Here is a 15,633-nt window from a genome sequence, read left to right on the forward strand (position 1 = left end):
CAATTCTGACTTTATCTCACAATTCTGACTTTATCTCACAATTCTGAGTTTATATCACACAATTCTGACTTTATATCACAATTCTGACTTTATATCTCACAATTCTGACTTTATATCACAATTCTGACTTTATATCTCACAATTATGACTTTATATCTCACAATTCTGGCTTTATCTCACAATTCTGACTTTATATCACACAATTCTGACTTTATATCTCACAATTCTGACTTTATATCTCACAATTCGGACTTTATATCACACAATTATGACTTTATATCACACAATTCTGACTTTATATCACACAATTATGACTTTATATCTCACAATTCTGACTTTATATCTCACAATTCTGACTTTATATCTCACAATTCTGACTTTATATCACACAATTCTGACTTTATATCACACAATTATGACTTTATATCACACAATTATCACTTTATATCACAATTCTGACTTTATATCACACAATTCTGACTTTATATCTCACAATTCTGACTTTATATCTCACAATTCTGACTTTAAAACACACAATTCTGACTTTATATCACACAATTCTGACTTTATCTCACAATTCTGACTTTATATCTCACAATTCTGACTTTATATCACACAATTCTGACTTTATCTCACAATTCTGACTTTATATCACACAATTCTGACTTTATCTCACAATTCTGACTTTATATCTCACAATTCTGACTTTATATCTCACAATTCTGACTTTATCTCACAATTCTGACTTTATATCACACAATTCTGACTTTATATCTCACAATTCTGACTTTATATCACACAATTCTGACTTTATATCTCACAATTATGACTTTATATCACACAATTCTGACTTTATATCACACAATTCTGACTTTATATCTCACAATTCTGACTTTATATCTCACAATTCTGACTTTATATCACACAATTCTGACTTTATCTCACAATTCTGACTTTATATCTCACAATTCTGACTTTATATCTCACAATTCTGACTTTATATCTCACAATTCTGACTTTATCTCACAATTCTGACTTTATCTCACAATTCTGACTTTATATCACACAATTCTGACTTTATATCTCACAATTCTGACTTTATCTCACAATTCTGACTTTATATCACACAATTCTGACTTTATCTCACAATTCTGACTTTATATCTCACAATTCTGACTTTATCTCACAATTCTGACTTTATATCACACAATTCTGACTTTATCTCACAATTCTGACTTTATATCACAATTCTGACTTTATCTCACAATTATGACTTTATCTCACAATTCTGACTTTATCTCACAATTCTGACTTTATATCTCACAATTCTGACTTTATCTCACAATTCTGACTTTATATCACACAATTCTGACTTTATATCTCACAATTCTGACTTTATATCTCACAATTCTGACTTTATCTCACAATTCTGACTTTATATCTCACAATTCTGACTTTATCTCACAATTCTGACTTTATATCTCACAATTCTGACTTTATCTCACAATTCTGACTTTATCTCACAATTCTGACTTTATATCACACAATTATGACTTTATATCTCACAATTCTGGCTTTATCTCACAATTATGACTATATCTCACAATTCTGACTTTATATCTCACAATTCTGACTTTATATCTCACAATTCGGATTTTATATCACACAATTATGACTTTATATCACACAATTCTGACTTTATATCACACAATTATGACTTTATATCTCACAATTCTGACTTTATATCTCACAATTCGGACTTTATATCTCACAATTCTGACTTTATATCACACAATTATCACTTTATATCACACAATTATCACTTTATATCACAATTCTGACTTTATCTCACAATTCTGACTTTATATCTCACAATTCTGACTTTATATCACACAATTCTGACTTTATCTCACAATTCTGACTTTATATCTCACAATTCTGACTTTATAACACACAATTCTGACTTTATATCACACAATTCTGACTTTATATCTCACAATTCTGACTTTATATCTCACAATTCTGACTTTATCTCACACAATTATGACTTTATATCACAATTATCACTTTATATCACAATTCTGACTTTATATCTCACAATTCTGACTTTATATCTCACAATTCTGACTTTATATCACACAATTCTGACTTTATCTCACAATTCTGACTTTATATCTCACAATTCTGACTTTATATCACACAATTCTGACTTTATCTCACAATTCTGACTTTATATCTCACAATTCTGACTTTATCTCACAATTCTGACTTTATATCTCACAATTCTGACTTTATATCTCACAATTATGACTTTATATCACACAATTCTGACTTTATATCTCACAATTCTGACTTTATATCTCACAATTCTGGCTTTATCTCACAATTATGACTTTATATCACACAATTCTGACTTTATATCACACAATTCTGACTTTATCTCACAATTCTGACTTTATATCTCACAATTCTGACTTTATATCTCACAATTCTGACTTTATATCTCACAATTCTGACTTTATATCTCACAATTCTGACTTTATATCTCACAATTCTGACTTTATATCACACAATTCTGACTTTATATCACACAATTCTGACTTTATCTCACAATTCTGACTTTATATCTCACAATTCTGACTTTATATCTCACAATTCTGACTTTATATCTCACAATTCTGACTTTATATCTCACAATTCTGACTTTATCTCACAATTCTGACTTTATCTCACAATTCCGACTTTATATCACACAATTCTGACTTTATATCACACAATTCTGACTTTATATCTCACAATTCTGACTTTATCTCACAATTCTGACTTTATATCACACAATTCTGACTTTATCTCACAATTCTGACTTTATATCTCACAATTCTGACTTTATATCTCACAATTCTGACTTTATATCTCACAATTCTGACTTTATATCTCACAATTCTGACTTTATATCTCACAATTCTGACTTTATATCACACAATTCTGACTTTATCTCACAATTCCGACTTTATATCTCACAATTCCGACTTTATCTCACAATTCCGACTTTATATCACACAATTCTGACTTTATATCACACAATTCTGACTTTATATCTCACAATTCTGACTTTATCTCACAATTCTGACTTTATATCACACAATTCTGACTTTATATCTCACAATTCTGACTTTATATCTCACAATTCTGACTTTATATCACACAATTCTGACTTTATATCTCACAATTCTGACTTTATATCTCACAATTCTGACTTTATATCTCACAATTCTGACTTTATATCTCACAATTCTGACTTTATATCACACAATTCTGACTTTATATCTCACAATTCTGACTTTATATCTCACAATTCTGACTTTATATCACACAATTCTGACTTTATATCACACAATTCTGACTTTATCTCACAATTCTGACTTTATCTCACAATTCTGACTTTATATCACACAATTCTGACTTTATATCTCACAATTCTGACTTTATCTCACAATTCTGACTTTATATCTCACAATTCTGACTTTATATCTCACAATTCTGACTTTATCTCACAATTCTGACTTTATATCTCACAATTCTGACTTTATCTCACAATTCTGACTTTATATCTCACAATTCTGACTTTATATCTCACAATTCTGACTTTATAACACACAATTCTGACTTTATATCTCACAATTCTGACTTTATATCTCACAATTCTGACTTTATATCCCACAATTCTGACTTTATATCTCACAATTCTGACTTTATATCACACAATTCTGACTTTATATCACACAATTCTGACTTTATATCACACAATTCTGACTTTATCTCACAATTCTGACTTTATATCTCACAATTCTGACTTTATATCACACAATTCTGACTTTATATCTCACAATTCTGACTTTATGTCTCACAATTCTGACTTTATATCTCACAATTCTGACTTTATATCTCACAATTCTGACTTTATATCTCACAATTCTGACTTTATATCTCACAATTCTGACTTTATATCTCACAATTCTGACTTTATATCTCACAATTCTGACTTTATATCACACAATTATGACTTTATATCACACAATTATGACTTTATATCACACAATTATGACTTTATATCACAATTCTGACTTTATATCTCACAATTCTGACTTTATATCTCACAATTCTGACTATATCTCACAATTCTGACTTTATATAACACAATTCTGACTTTATATCTCACAATTCTGACTTTATATCTCACAATTCTGACTTTATATAACACAATTCTGACTTTATATCACACAATTCTGACTTTATATCACACAATCCTGACTTTATATCACACAATTTTGACTTTATATCTCACAATTCTGACTTTATATCTCTCAATTCTGACTTTATATCTCACAATTCTGTATATTATTTGTGTAATAAATACTCTTTTTAGTATACTAAAGCGTATTTCTTTCTCAAAAAGGATAGCAAGAGTCGAGCAAAGAAATCAGTCCTCTCCACCAGGAGCATTAGAGCAAAAAACAAACAAACTATTTATTATCTGCTCTCACGTAGTGTTATCTGCCATAGTATTAGCTGGCTGCAGCTGAGAGAAAGAGAAAAAGAGAACGAAAGAGTCTGGAATAATACAGACCCAGAGATGAACACACATCACAAGATGAACACACATCACAAAATGCTGCCTTTGACACACCGCATGAACATGATGTTTGTCAGGTTAATTATGTGCCCCGTGTACGACCGTGTCACCCTGCTGCGGCAGAAATTAGTCCAACTGGCTGCTTGCATGTGCTGTGTATGGCTGTGCCTCTCCATATACACATTATAGTTCTGATCTGTCCCTCGCTCTTTCAGTTGCCTGGAGGCAGATCTCACAGCCATATCACATCTGAGTCAGAGCACTCTCAACATCACTTCACAAAAGTGCTCTTGCACACGCAAGCACACTTACAGCACTTCACACTCACCAGATCTGAGATTAAAATCCAAACAAAAAAATTCCACCTGCCACGGCTGCCGACTCCGAGCGGCTAAACAAACGGCTCTCAGATGTTTGCAGAGGAATACAAAAATCCACTTACATTTGTGTGTACATGAAAAGTGATTAAACCACCGCAGGGAGTGAAGGGAGACACTTTGAAGTGAATTTTTTCATAATCAAGTTCTCAGACAGTCTGGATGGGTGCAAGACAAGTTGAATCTGTGATAATTTTGCCGAGTTTAAACGTGACCGCTTTTTTAAAAAGTGTGTTGGGTGCTGTTTATAAAAATAAATAAAAATTGCACTTAAAGGGGTGATGAATTGAGAAATCAACTTTCCCTTGAGCTTTTTATATATAAAAGGTCATGGTATATATAATATTCTGTAAGTTTCAGAGCTGAAACGTCCTTGTTAGTCAAAGAAAAGCTTTTATAGACACCAGGCTCAGCAAACGGTCCTGAGCTTCATACTTACGTCCGACAGGCCGATGAATCTCATTATATTCCGTTCTTGATTTGTGTCGTTGTCTCTCTCGATTTGAGATTTGTATGCGCGCGGTTCACACTTATATCGACTGATCTCGCGCTATGTGTAATATAAAAATAAAAGTCCAATCAATCGCAGGTGGATGAGAAATAAATCATTGTGTTTGTTTGATGATGTTTACAAGACTTCTGATCGAGAAAATCATTCCGGCTGCCGCTTCTCCCTCACTCTCTCCTCATGTGAACTGACAGGGGAGCTGAAGCTCATTAAATATGCAAATCTTATCCAATCCTAGCTGTGGGCGTTTACTTCCAAGTCTCCAGTGCGTCACGCCCATCAAAACTCAGTGTTCAAAAGACAGTGTAGAAAATAGCCTATTACTTATTAGTCATGATGTTTATGAATGTAAAAACCACACGAACATCATTAGTTGATCTCAGACAACAGTATGATTTTTTTTAAAGCCAGTTCATGACACCTTTAAATAACTGTGGTCCTAGGTTATGTCAATTACTAACGATGATTTAAATAGTAATAATAATAAAAATAACAACTGCAATTATTATTATTACTACCATGTGCCCAATGGAAAAGTTGGCTCAAAAAAGCTTATTATTGTATTCAATACAATTTATATATTTTAATATTTTCTTTAGTAGATCATAAAAGTCAGGCAAGAAATCTATACTGAAAACGACATTCATTTTCATTGTATGAAACCTTTTAGAATTTGAGAATTTATTCATAATTATATTTAAGAATTAGCTTTATTTTTTTATCTTTCATTTAATTTTTTTTTTTTTTATTAATTTTGAAATTTGATATTTTAAATTGCTATTTTATTTTTTATTTCAGTATTAGTTTGAGTTACTTATTTATAGTTAATTATTTAAAGGGCTTTAACAAACTAAACAAATTAGAAATGTCGCCTTGGCAATAAACGGTATTAAAAGTTTTTTTAACTAAAATTTATACAAAACAATAATTAATGATAATAACCCTGCATGAAGCATTGAATCATCCTCTTGGGCCAATGGCAACTAAAAGGTGTTTAACAGCCGGTACACCGTTTATCGATGTTAGTCATATTTTGAACTCAACAACACCTTCATTTTGATCAGTTTTCTTCTGAAATGACACCACAGCTCTTTGTTCTTTGATTTTGCTTCATGTATATCAGGGCCCTCGTGTATTATATATATTTTTCTTAAAAAAACACATTTTCAGTGGAGCTTTTGGATGTTTTGTAGATTTTCAGTGTGAACTTGAATATCTAAATTTCGGGTCAAATGTTCCACAGCTTTCTACTGTCTCTCCCTGGAGCAGAGAGCATGATGGGAAAAGAAGTGATGAATTCCCATACCATCCTGACAAGATATGCTTCTCCATCTGAAGCAGCTGCCTTATCTTGACTTTAGTGTTTCACTGAAGAGAGAAGCAACTGCGATATGAGAGGAAAGAGATGTCAGATGAGGGGGAAAAAAGGAAAATAGCGAGATACAAAGATGGAGGAGGAATGAACTCGTCCACCCACTTATGCTGATAACAAGAAAAAGTACAGAAGAGTGAAAACTGAGACACACTCTATGATGGCAGACATGCTATTTTAAGGTCAGTGAATGGAGATTCAAATAACCAATCAAAATATGTTTATTATCAAGATTAAGAGGGCAAACTAAATAGGAGCTGCTTTATTTTATAAAATATACTTAATTATAATTCATAAATGTTCTTTTTCTTTTCTTTTTTCTTTTCTTTTATTTGAGATTTGTGATTATTTGCAACATTGTTACCTTTAGGACATTAAAAAAAAAAATCAAAATTAAACAGAAAAAAAAACCTAGAATCTACATTTCCTTAAAGCAACTGTAAGAAATGTATGTTGTAATGTATGGAGGGGTTGTTTTGCGACTTTCAAAACAACCCCTCCCACATGTGAACTGAACTGATGTTTACAAGACTTGTGATCGAGAAAATCATTCCGGTTGCCGCTTCTCCCTCACTCTCTCCTCATGTGAAATGACAGTGTTGAAGCTCATTAAATATGCAAATCTTATCCAATCCTAGCCGTGGGCGTTTACTTCCAAGTCTCCAGTGCGTCACACCCATCAAAACCCAGCGTTCAAAAGACAGTGTAGAAAATAGCCTATTACTTATTAGTCATGATGTTTTTTAATGTAAAAACCACACGAACATCATTAGTTGACCTCAGACAACAGTATAAACAATTGTTGCAGCCCTCAACTGATGTTGATATGTTGTCATGTTGTGTTTTGGCCTGAAGTTCCGCCCTCCACCTATCGACCAATCACGAAGTCAGTAGTGTTTGGGCATCCGGGTTGCCAGATCTGCTCTAGTTACCACAGCTGCAGATCTACAAACGTTTTTGCTGATCCTGCAGCCTATCTGGCAACCTCGAGTCTGGGGGAAGGGGATAGGGGATACACCGCTCTACAGTCATTTGAAAGTGATTGCAGTACCAGTTTTGGCCACAATCTTACATACACAATCTTCCTTTAAGAAAATTTGTGCTTGCAGTGGCAAAACCCGGCACTGGACAGACGCTACAGTGTTCTACACAATGCAAAAGAGCCAACCACCATGTCTGTACGATGTTGTGGAGCTGAGATATGGCTTCTTTATGTCACAGTTCGGTTGCTAGGGTGTGGTTACACAGTTACCATGATGATATTTACAGACTGGTTTCTCATCCGAAACAAAAAGAACCCACCCAAATATCAATGTTCTGGTGCTTAAATATATGGCTAATTCCTGTTCAAGTTAACTGGTTAATTCAAGTTAAATGGTTGCTAGGGCTTGGCTAGACAGAAAGCACAGGTAAACTAATAGATTTTAAAAGATATATATGCTAACACATAGTAAGCGTATCTGCCCAAATCAGAAAAGCCAAACTCACGTGTCTGTGATGATCTGATTAATTTCTCATCTTTTTTTCAGTGGAAGTCTATAGGGTGGTTGCTAGGGTGTGGCTATGAAGATTTTAGGTCATTACTGATTGGCTGCTTGATAAGATGAGTCAAATAAGTACAAACAAGGACATATTTTTCAGGTTAGAAAACGCGAGGCGCGCCACACTGCCTTCCTTCGGTTGAAGTTTTTTTTAGAAAAGAGCAGTGCTGTGTTTTTTATTTTATTTTGCTAGGCAACCCCCGAATCAGCTGTGCAATAAGTCTATCAAGGTAACCGTCACCACAACAGAAGGTCCGGTCCGCCTCTCCATTCATTCGACTGGACAATAGAAAAAATGTGAATGGCCTCAAGCACTTTTCTGCACTGCATTTTTCCAACTTTATGCGCTCAGAGCACTCCTACAGAAACACCTGGAGGGCTCTGAAGTTTCCACAGGTATTTCCCTCTTGGGTTACACTAATGGGGAAACAGACACTGCTCTCACATCCGCAGGGAGGGATTGGCATAAAGCTGAGCTAATGACTCTCTCAGCCATTCACTTGTCTTCTCTGGTGTGTGTGTGTGTGTGTGTGTGTGTCCTCTTGTGACTGCAAATTCTCAAGCATAAGAACATGAGTATTCGACTACAGCAGAAAATGCGTTTCTGATAATGACCTAGTTCTGAAGTTACACACACACACACACACACACACACACACACACACACACACACACACACACACACACACACACACACACACACACATACACACACACACACCTCAAAATCATTTATGAAGTATCAGACTCAACTCTGTGTCTCTTGCTCTACACTCTAAAAAAACAGTGCTATATAGTACTAAAAGTGGTTGTTTGGTTTGTAATCATAGGGGAACCACTTTAAGTGCTGTATAGCACCAAATCTTGGTTCTTCAGCAGTTCTTTGGGATGACTGATTTTTGGAGTGTACGGTTTGCCCTTTCAATACAAAGCAACAAAATGTGTCACACAGGAGACAAACGCTTCTCTCCCAATCGTGCAGAATGGGTGAATTTTCATTTCAAAGTCATAGTGAACCCTCTGTAATAATTATATAATGAATAAATATAAATCATTTTAACTCGATTTTCAGAGCAATTAAAATGTAAGACGCAAGAATAAATTATAGAAATTATTATTTTATTTGTTTTTGGTTTGCACTGACAATGGTCTGAAAATGTATTTTATTTCTTTATGTAAAATTTAATTCCTTTTTTGTGGTGTAATTTGACTTAAGTGAGAGATTCACTTGGCCCTTTAGCCATCTTCAACATTCTTCTGAACGTTTTCTCACTTCATTTCCAAATTTTGACAAAACCACAAACTGTGTACTTTGGCCAACAGAGATACAAATGTGTCTCCTCTACATAACCTATCTCTACATTCCCGCTAAAGAAGCCTGTGGGAACTTGACTGTAGCTTGTGTGCAACTCCCACTTCCTGCAGCCCACTTTGTTCAGCTCTCCTCACGAAGTTAGCAGTTCATTGTTGGAGCATGAAAGGATAATCATCACTTTCTAGAACCTTCCGGCACTCCTAACCATTCAGATCCCCAAAGCACACTCCTTCTACCCCAACAACACCACTTTCAACATGCAGGCTTTATTTCCACAGATATTTGCTTAGTCCTTTGACAAACACTGTACAACAAGAACGAACAGATACAGCTGACTTGTGATAAGCCATATGGTTGTGTTCAGAATTATTGGCATCCCTGGTAAATATGAACAAAGATGGCTGTAAAAATAAATCTGCATAGTTTATCCTTTAGATTTTTCATTCAAAACAATTGCACAAATCGAACCTTACATGGGTAGGGGTGGGGGGTGGGGCTCATTTTGAAATAAATGCTTTTCTCAAAAACATGTTGGCCATAATTATTGGCACCCTTTTATCAAATATGTTTGCCAAGATAACAGCTCTGAGTCTTCTATAATGCCTGATGAGTTTGGAGTTCAGAGATCATTCCTCCATCCAGAATCTCTCCAGGTCCTTCAGATTCCCAGCTCTTCTCTTCAGTTCATCACTCATTCTCTAGGGTTCAGGTCAGGGGACTGGGACGGTCATGGCAGAAGCTTCACTTTGTGCTCAGTGACACATTTGTGTGTTGATTTTGATGTTTGTTTTGGATCATTGTCCTGATTAAAGATGCAACCACTGTCCATTATAAGATTTCTAGCAGAATCCATCAGGTTTAGATTTTTTTATCTGCTGGTATTTGCTAGAGTCCATGTTACCATGTATCTGATCAAGATGTCCAGGACCTCCAGCAAAAAAAAAGGGCCACAACATTATACAAGATACAGCGGTATATTTACTGTGGTCATTGTCTACTTTTCATCCCTGTTTGCACCAAATCCATCTGGTGAGTTTGATCTTTTTTTAGGTACCTTTTGAAGTTCCAGTCTCGTCTTACACTGTATATGCTGGAGTTTATTTTTGGATGAGCGGGGAGGATTTTTCTTGAAACCCTCCCAAACAACATGTGGAGATGTAGAGGTTGGTTGATTTTTTTTCTGACTCCAAGACTCAACAATATTTTCCCTGCACAATTCTTTAATTAATAAAAATAATTAATCAAAAGAGCAGCATTTTTTAAATAGAAATCTTTTTTAAAGGAAGTGTATGAGAGATTGTGGCCAAAACTGGCACTGCAATCACTGTATAGTGGTGTATCCCCTCTCCCCCTGGCTCGAGGTTGCCAGATATACTGCAGGATCCAGCAGTCACGTTTGTAGCTACAGCTGTGGTAGCTAGAGCAGAACTGGCAACCCGGATGCCCAAACACTACTGACTTTGTGATTTGTCGATAGGTGGAGGCAGGGGCGGAGTGGGACCCATTTTCAGCCCGGGAGCCCAAGCACGGTCTGATGATCATGCGTTGCTTTAAATTGAAATCTAGTGTAATTAGCAGTGCTGTTATATCAGCCACACAGTAACTAAACACATATAGACATACAGAGAAAATTAAGAGAAAATAAAAATTAAGCAGCCGAGTCTGCCGGCCCAATTTATGAGCGGACAGAGCGGCCCACCGGGAATTCTCCCGATTCTTCCGATGGCGACTCCGTCCCTGGGTGGAGGGCGGAGCTTCAGGTCAAAACACAACATGTCTACATCAACATCAGTCGAGGGCTGCAACAACTTTTAAATGACAATATCCTGGCCGGACTACTGTTGTCAGTGATAGAATTATTTGAAATTAACATGATTTATTAATGTCTAGTGACATATCAGGGCCATTTTATGATTAATTGAAATACATTTCTTACATAATGTTCTTTTAACATCATACATTTCTTTACTATCCACAACTATACATTTCTTTACTATCCACCCGAACTCTGACGCATCCGCATTCACCCATAAAATATTATCCCGTGCCGCACTCGATTGTGCTGGGTCCCGCGGGAGTGCAGGAGTCTATTACTGCGGTCTTGCTACACATTAAATCTGTAAATTATTGAAAACAATAAACATACCCCTTGCACAAAAAAAAAAATTATACAGTTGTACTGCAGTATTTTAAATAGGTTAAACTAATATATTATACAGACTCAATTCAATTTACAGCAATGAAATGTTGGTTTTTAAAAAAGTTCATGGATCTATTTTCATGTTGATTAAAAAAAAAGTCTACTGACATGAACAACATTTCAACAATTACAAATTTTAAAAATACAAATATTACATCTACATCACAATTCTTGAGTTTATTTGAAGCTAGTAAGGCATTGAATGGAGTGCGTAGGTTGCTGCTAGACAACAGGTCAAACGTGTCCGACTCCGTTTATGTTGCATGGTTAATGGAAGCAGGTCCAAGCAGGTTTCGGAGGTGTGAGACCCAGGCGCTCAGCGCTCATCAACCCCGGCGAGGGCAGCCTAAACTCGGCTAGTCCTTCTGCCGACTGCCGCTGCCTGGCAGAAGCCCCTCCCATGACGTGAATTTGCGTCTGTTGTGTAGTGAATGTCGCACACGAATGAAGCGAATGGATTCAAAATGTTCACGCGTCCAACTTCAAAATGTTCCGCGATTTATTCGCGTCATTCGCGCGAATCGCGTCAGGTGTGAACGCAGCTTAACTGTTATGTGTGCTAAACCGGAAGTGAGATTACCGTCAACAGAAAATATCGAGTGTCTTGACAGCGCCCAATAAGACTTGCAGGAAAGTTGTGGATACAAGTATTAATTTATTTTATTTTAATTGTATTTTATGATGGGTTTAGCAACATGTATGTGCAAATGTCATTTGGTTTAATATTTTTTGTACCTAATGCAATATGTTAAGCGCGTTGATAAGTGTGGCTTAAGTGTCTATATACTTTTGGAGGCCAATGTACATTGCATTTTCTTAAAGGTATTTGTTTTTTTTTTACTTAGATGTGCTTCACAGTCCTTGTGCTTGCTGCCTGCTGATTATAACCCACTGAGTTTTCCCAACTAAACCTGGAGCCGTGCCAGACCTCGACTCAAGGGGCCACTTCAGCAGAGCTTCAGGACTCGGGCAGGGGCGTTTTGCACATGCATGCTGTATTTAGGGCACACTTTAAACTGGTGTGGATTTTAAGGACTGGTTGAGTGTAGAGAGATAGGCAACGTTTTTTCGTACGGTCATGAAAAAGCACCATTAGGATGGAAATGTGTTTGAAAAAAACTTGTATTATGGGAACCCTCTCCATTATACTATATAAAAGCAGACATGCACATAGTAAGAATAAATATAATGTGTGGAGACCATAAACTGTGGTAAAATAGGGTTTTGGGACTATTTAAGGAAAGCTTATTGAGTGTTTTAGCTTTTCTACATGCCATGGCATATAATTTGTGTGTGACTTACAGTGATAAGGATTTGGAAGCCGCTGTGAAGGACTTCTATGTACTGGTACTCCAGCAGGCAGCCCATGATGGATATATAGGACTGTGTATCCGCACCGCGCTCTCCGCTGGCGGGGATCTCTCTTCGGATACATCCCGGCCCGTGCTCGCTCCACCAGGAGTGGTGTGCCGAGATGTTAAAGGTCAAGATGTCACTGTCCTGAAACGAAAGAGGGGAGGAATCGTCATCAGCCTCAATATAACCGATAAGGGAATGATTGACAGAGGGGCTGTGCGCTGTAAAGCATGCATTATTTAACAGGGCCGACAAAGAATCCGTTCCATAGACATGAGAGGGAGGAAAAAAGACAAGTGTACATACAAAAGAGGAAGGAAGCACACATTTATTATTTATTTGCTGCGATTGTATTTAAATATAAAACCTAATAAAATGAGATAAAATTTCATTCTGTTATGAATCAGTTATTCACAACAGCTTTCTCTGGTTATGAATTGCTACCATTCACACACTAGCTACAATGTGCTATTAAATCTCTTATATTATTTGTCAAAAATCAACAGTGTATTTCTGGCAATATAAAATTAACTGTGATTATATATTATATATATATATATATATATATATATATACATACATACACACTCACCTAAAGGATTATTAGGAACACCTGTTTAATTTCTTATTAATGCAATTATCTAATCAACCAATCACATGGCAGTTGCTTCAGTGCATTTAGGGGTGAGGTCCTGGTCAAGACAATCTCCTGAACTCCAAACTGAATGTCAGACTGGGAAAAAAAGATGATTTAAGCAATTTTGAGCGTGGCATGGTTGTTGGTGTCAGACGGGCCGGTCTGAGTATTTCACAATCTGCTCAGTTACTGGGATTTACACGCACAACCATTTATAGGGTTTACAAAGAATGGTGTGAAAAGGGAAAAACATCCAGTATGCGGCAGTCCTGTGGGCGAAAATGTTTTGTTGATGCTAGAGGTCAGAGGAGAATGGGCCGACTGATTCAAGCTGATAAAAGAGCAACTTTAACTGAAATAACCACTCATTACAATCGAGGTATGCAGCAAAGCATTTGTGAAGCCACAACACGCACAACCTTGAGGCGGATGGGCTACAACAGCAGAAGACTTATTGCAGTAGCTTTTAATAAATGTATATTTTATATTGAAGACTATGTAGTGTTTTAATTTTACATTTATTCATTCAATTTCATACTTAAATGCTGCTGTAAAGCTCTGAGCTGCCACTGTAAATCTTTATATATATTTATTTATATTAAACAATACACCAGGAATGTGTACAAGTTTTTTTTTAAAGTAAAGTTTTGTATGTATATATATATATATATATATATATATATATATATATATATATATATATATATATATATATATATATATATATATATATATATATATATATATATATATATGTAACCCCTTCTGTTCGGACCGGGACTCGAACCCGGGTCCGCCGGCATGAGTGACGCTCTAACAAGGAGGCTAAAGGCCGCAACCTCTAGCGTCAGTCGCTAGAGCATCTCTTGAGGTCAGAGGAGTGAGGTTTTACTCGCACAGCAACTACTACTAGCTGGCCTCCGTAACATATACACATACTGTCAAATCGATCAAGTGCATCCAAAATTTAAAAAAATTACACACAATGTGTATACTGTGTATAATTATTTATTATGTATGTATAAATACGATAAATACTGTATCAAGATTTTGATTCCCTATATCCATATTCCTGCAAACTAAGGGAATTACTGTCTGTTCACATGGTGCTGAATGCGGCATGTGTGTGAAATTGCTGTGTGACACGTCAGAGTTATGCGTCTGTGTTGCAAATGTTCCTCATATGCTCTCGGATACGTGTACATCAGATGTAATGGATTCTGTCAATCCACACAGTTCACAGGCATGAGATGAATGACACTTGTCAAAAACGAAAACTTATGGACTTTACTATGCTTATTAGAGAGTAACTCGTCCTTGACCTCTTTCTGGCTAATGGAGGCAAAAAGGCGTCTGTCCCCTTCATCATCAGTGGGCGTTATCATTATACTCGTCACTATATGTCACTGAGAAGAGTGTGTGCTCGGGGGAGGGGGTCGATACAGACCTCGTATTGTCTCGTATTTAATCACAGCCACAGTGTGAGACTGACAGCCACAGCCTGCAGCCATGCATGAGAGGACAACCCCACCAAAACACCTCAATCAATGAGACAGAGAGAGAGGGGGGGGAGGGGGGGAGGGGGGGGGGAGAGAGAGAGAGAGAGAGAGAGAGAGAGAGAGAGAGAGAGAGAGAGAGAGAGAGAGAGAGAGTTTCATAAAGTGCCCAACCACTTAATATGCTTTTCCTCTTCA

At 36.1% G+C, this 15,633-nt stretch overlaps 1 protein-coding gene across 2 annotated transcripts in view; it reads right to left on the minus strand.

Annotated features, from left to right (window-relative positions):
• The window catches only part of nkain4 (sodium/potassium transporting ATPase interacting 4), a 115,376-nt gene that overhangs the window by 32,092 nt on the left and 67,651 nt on the right, over window positions 1-15,633 (minus strand). For both annotated transcript variants that reach the window (XM_067446734.1, XM_067446733.1), the window contains exon 4: window positions 13,249-13,446. In XM_067446734.1, coding sequence (XP_067302835.1) covers window positions 13,249-13,446 — 198 coding nt within the window. The remainder of the gene's footprint in view (window positions 1-13,248; window positions 13,447-15,633) is intronic.

This window comes from Pseudorasbora parva, chromosome 6 (genome assembly GCF_024679245.1).
Source record: "Pseudorasbora parva isolate DD20220531a chromosome 6, ASM2467924v1, whole genome shotgun sequence".
Classification (NCBI taxonomy): domain Eukaryota; kingdom Metazoa; phylum Chordata; class Actinopteri; order Cypriniformes; family Gobionidae; genus Pseudorasbora; species Pseudorasbora parva.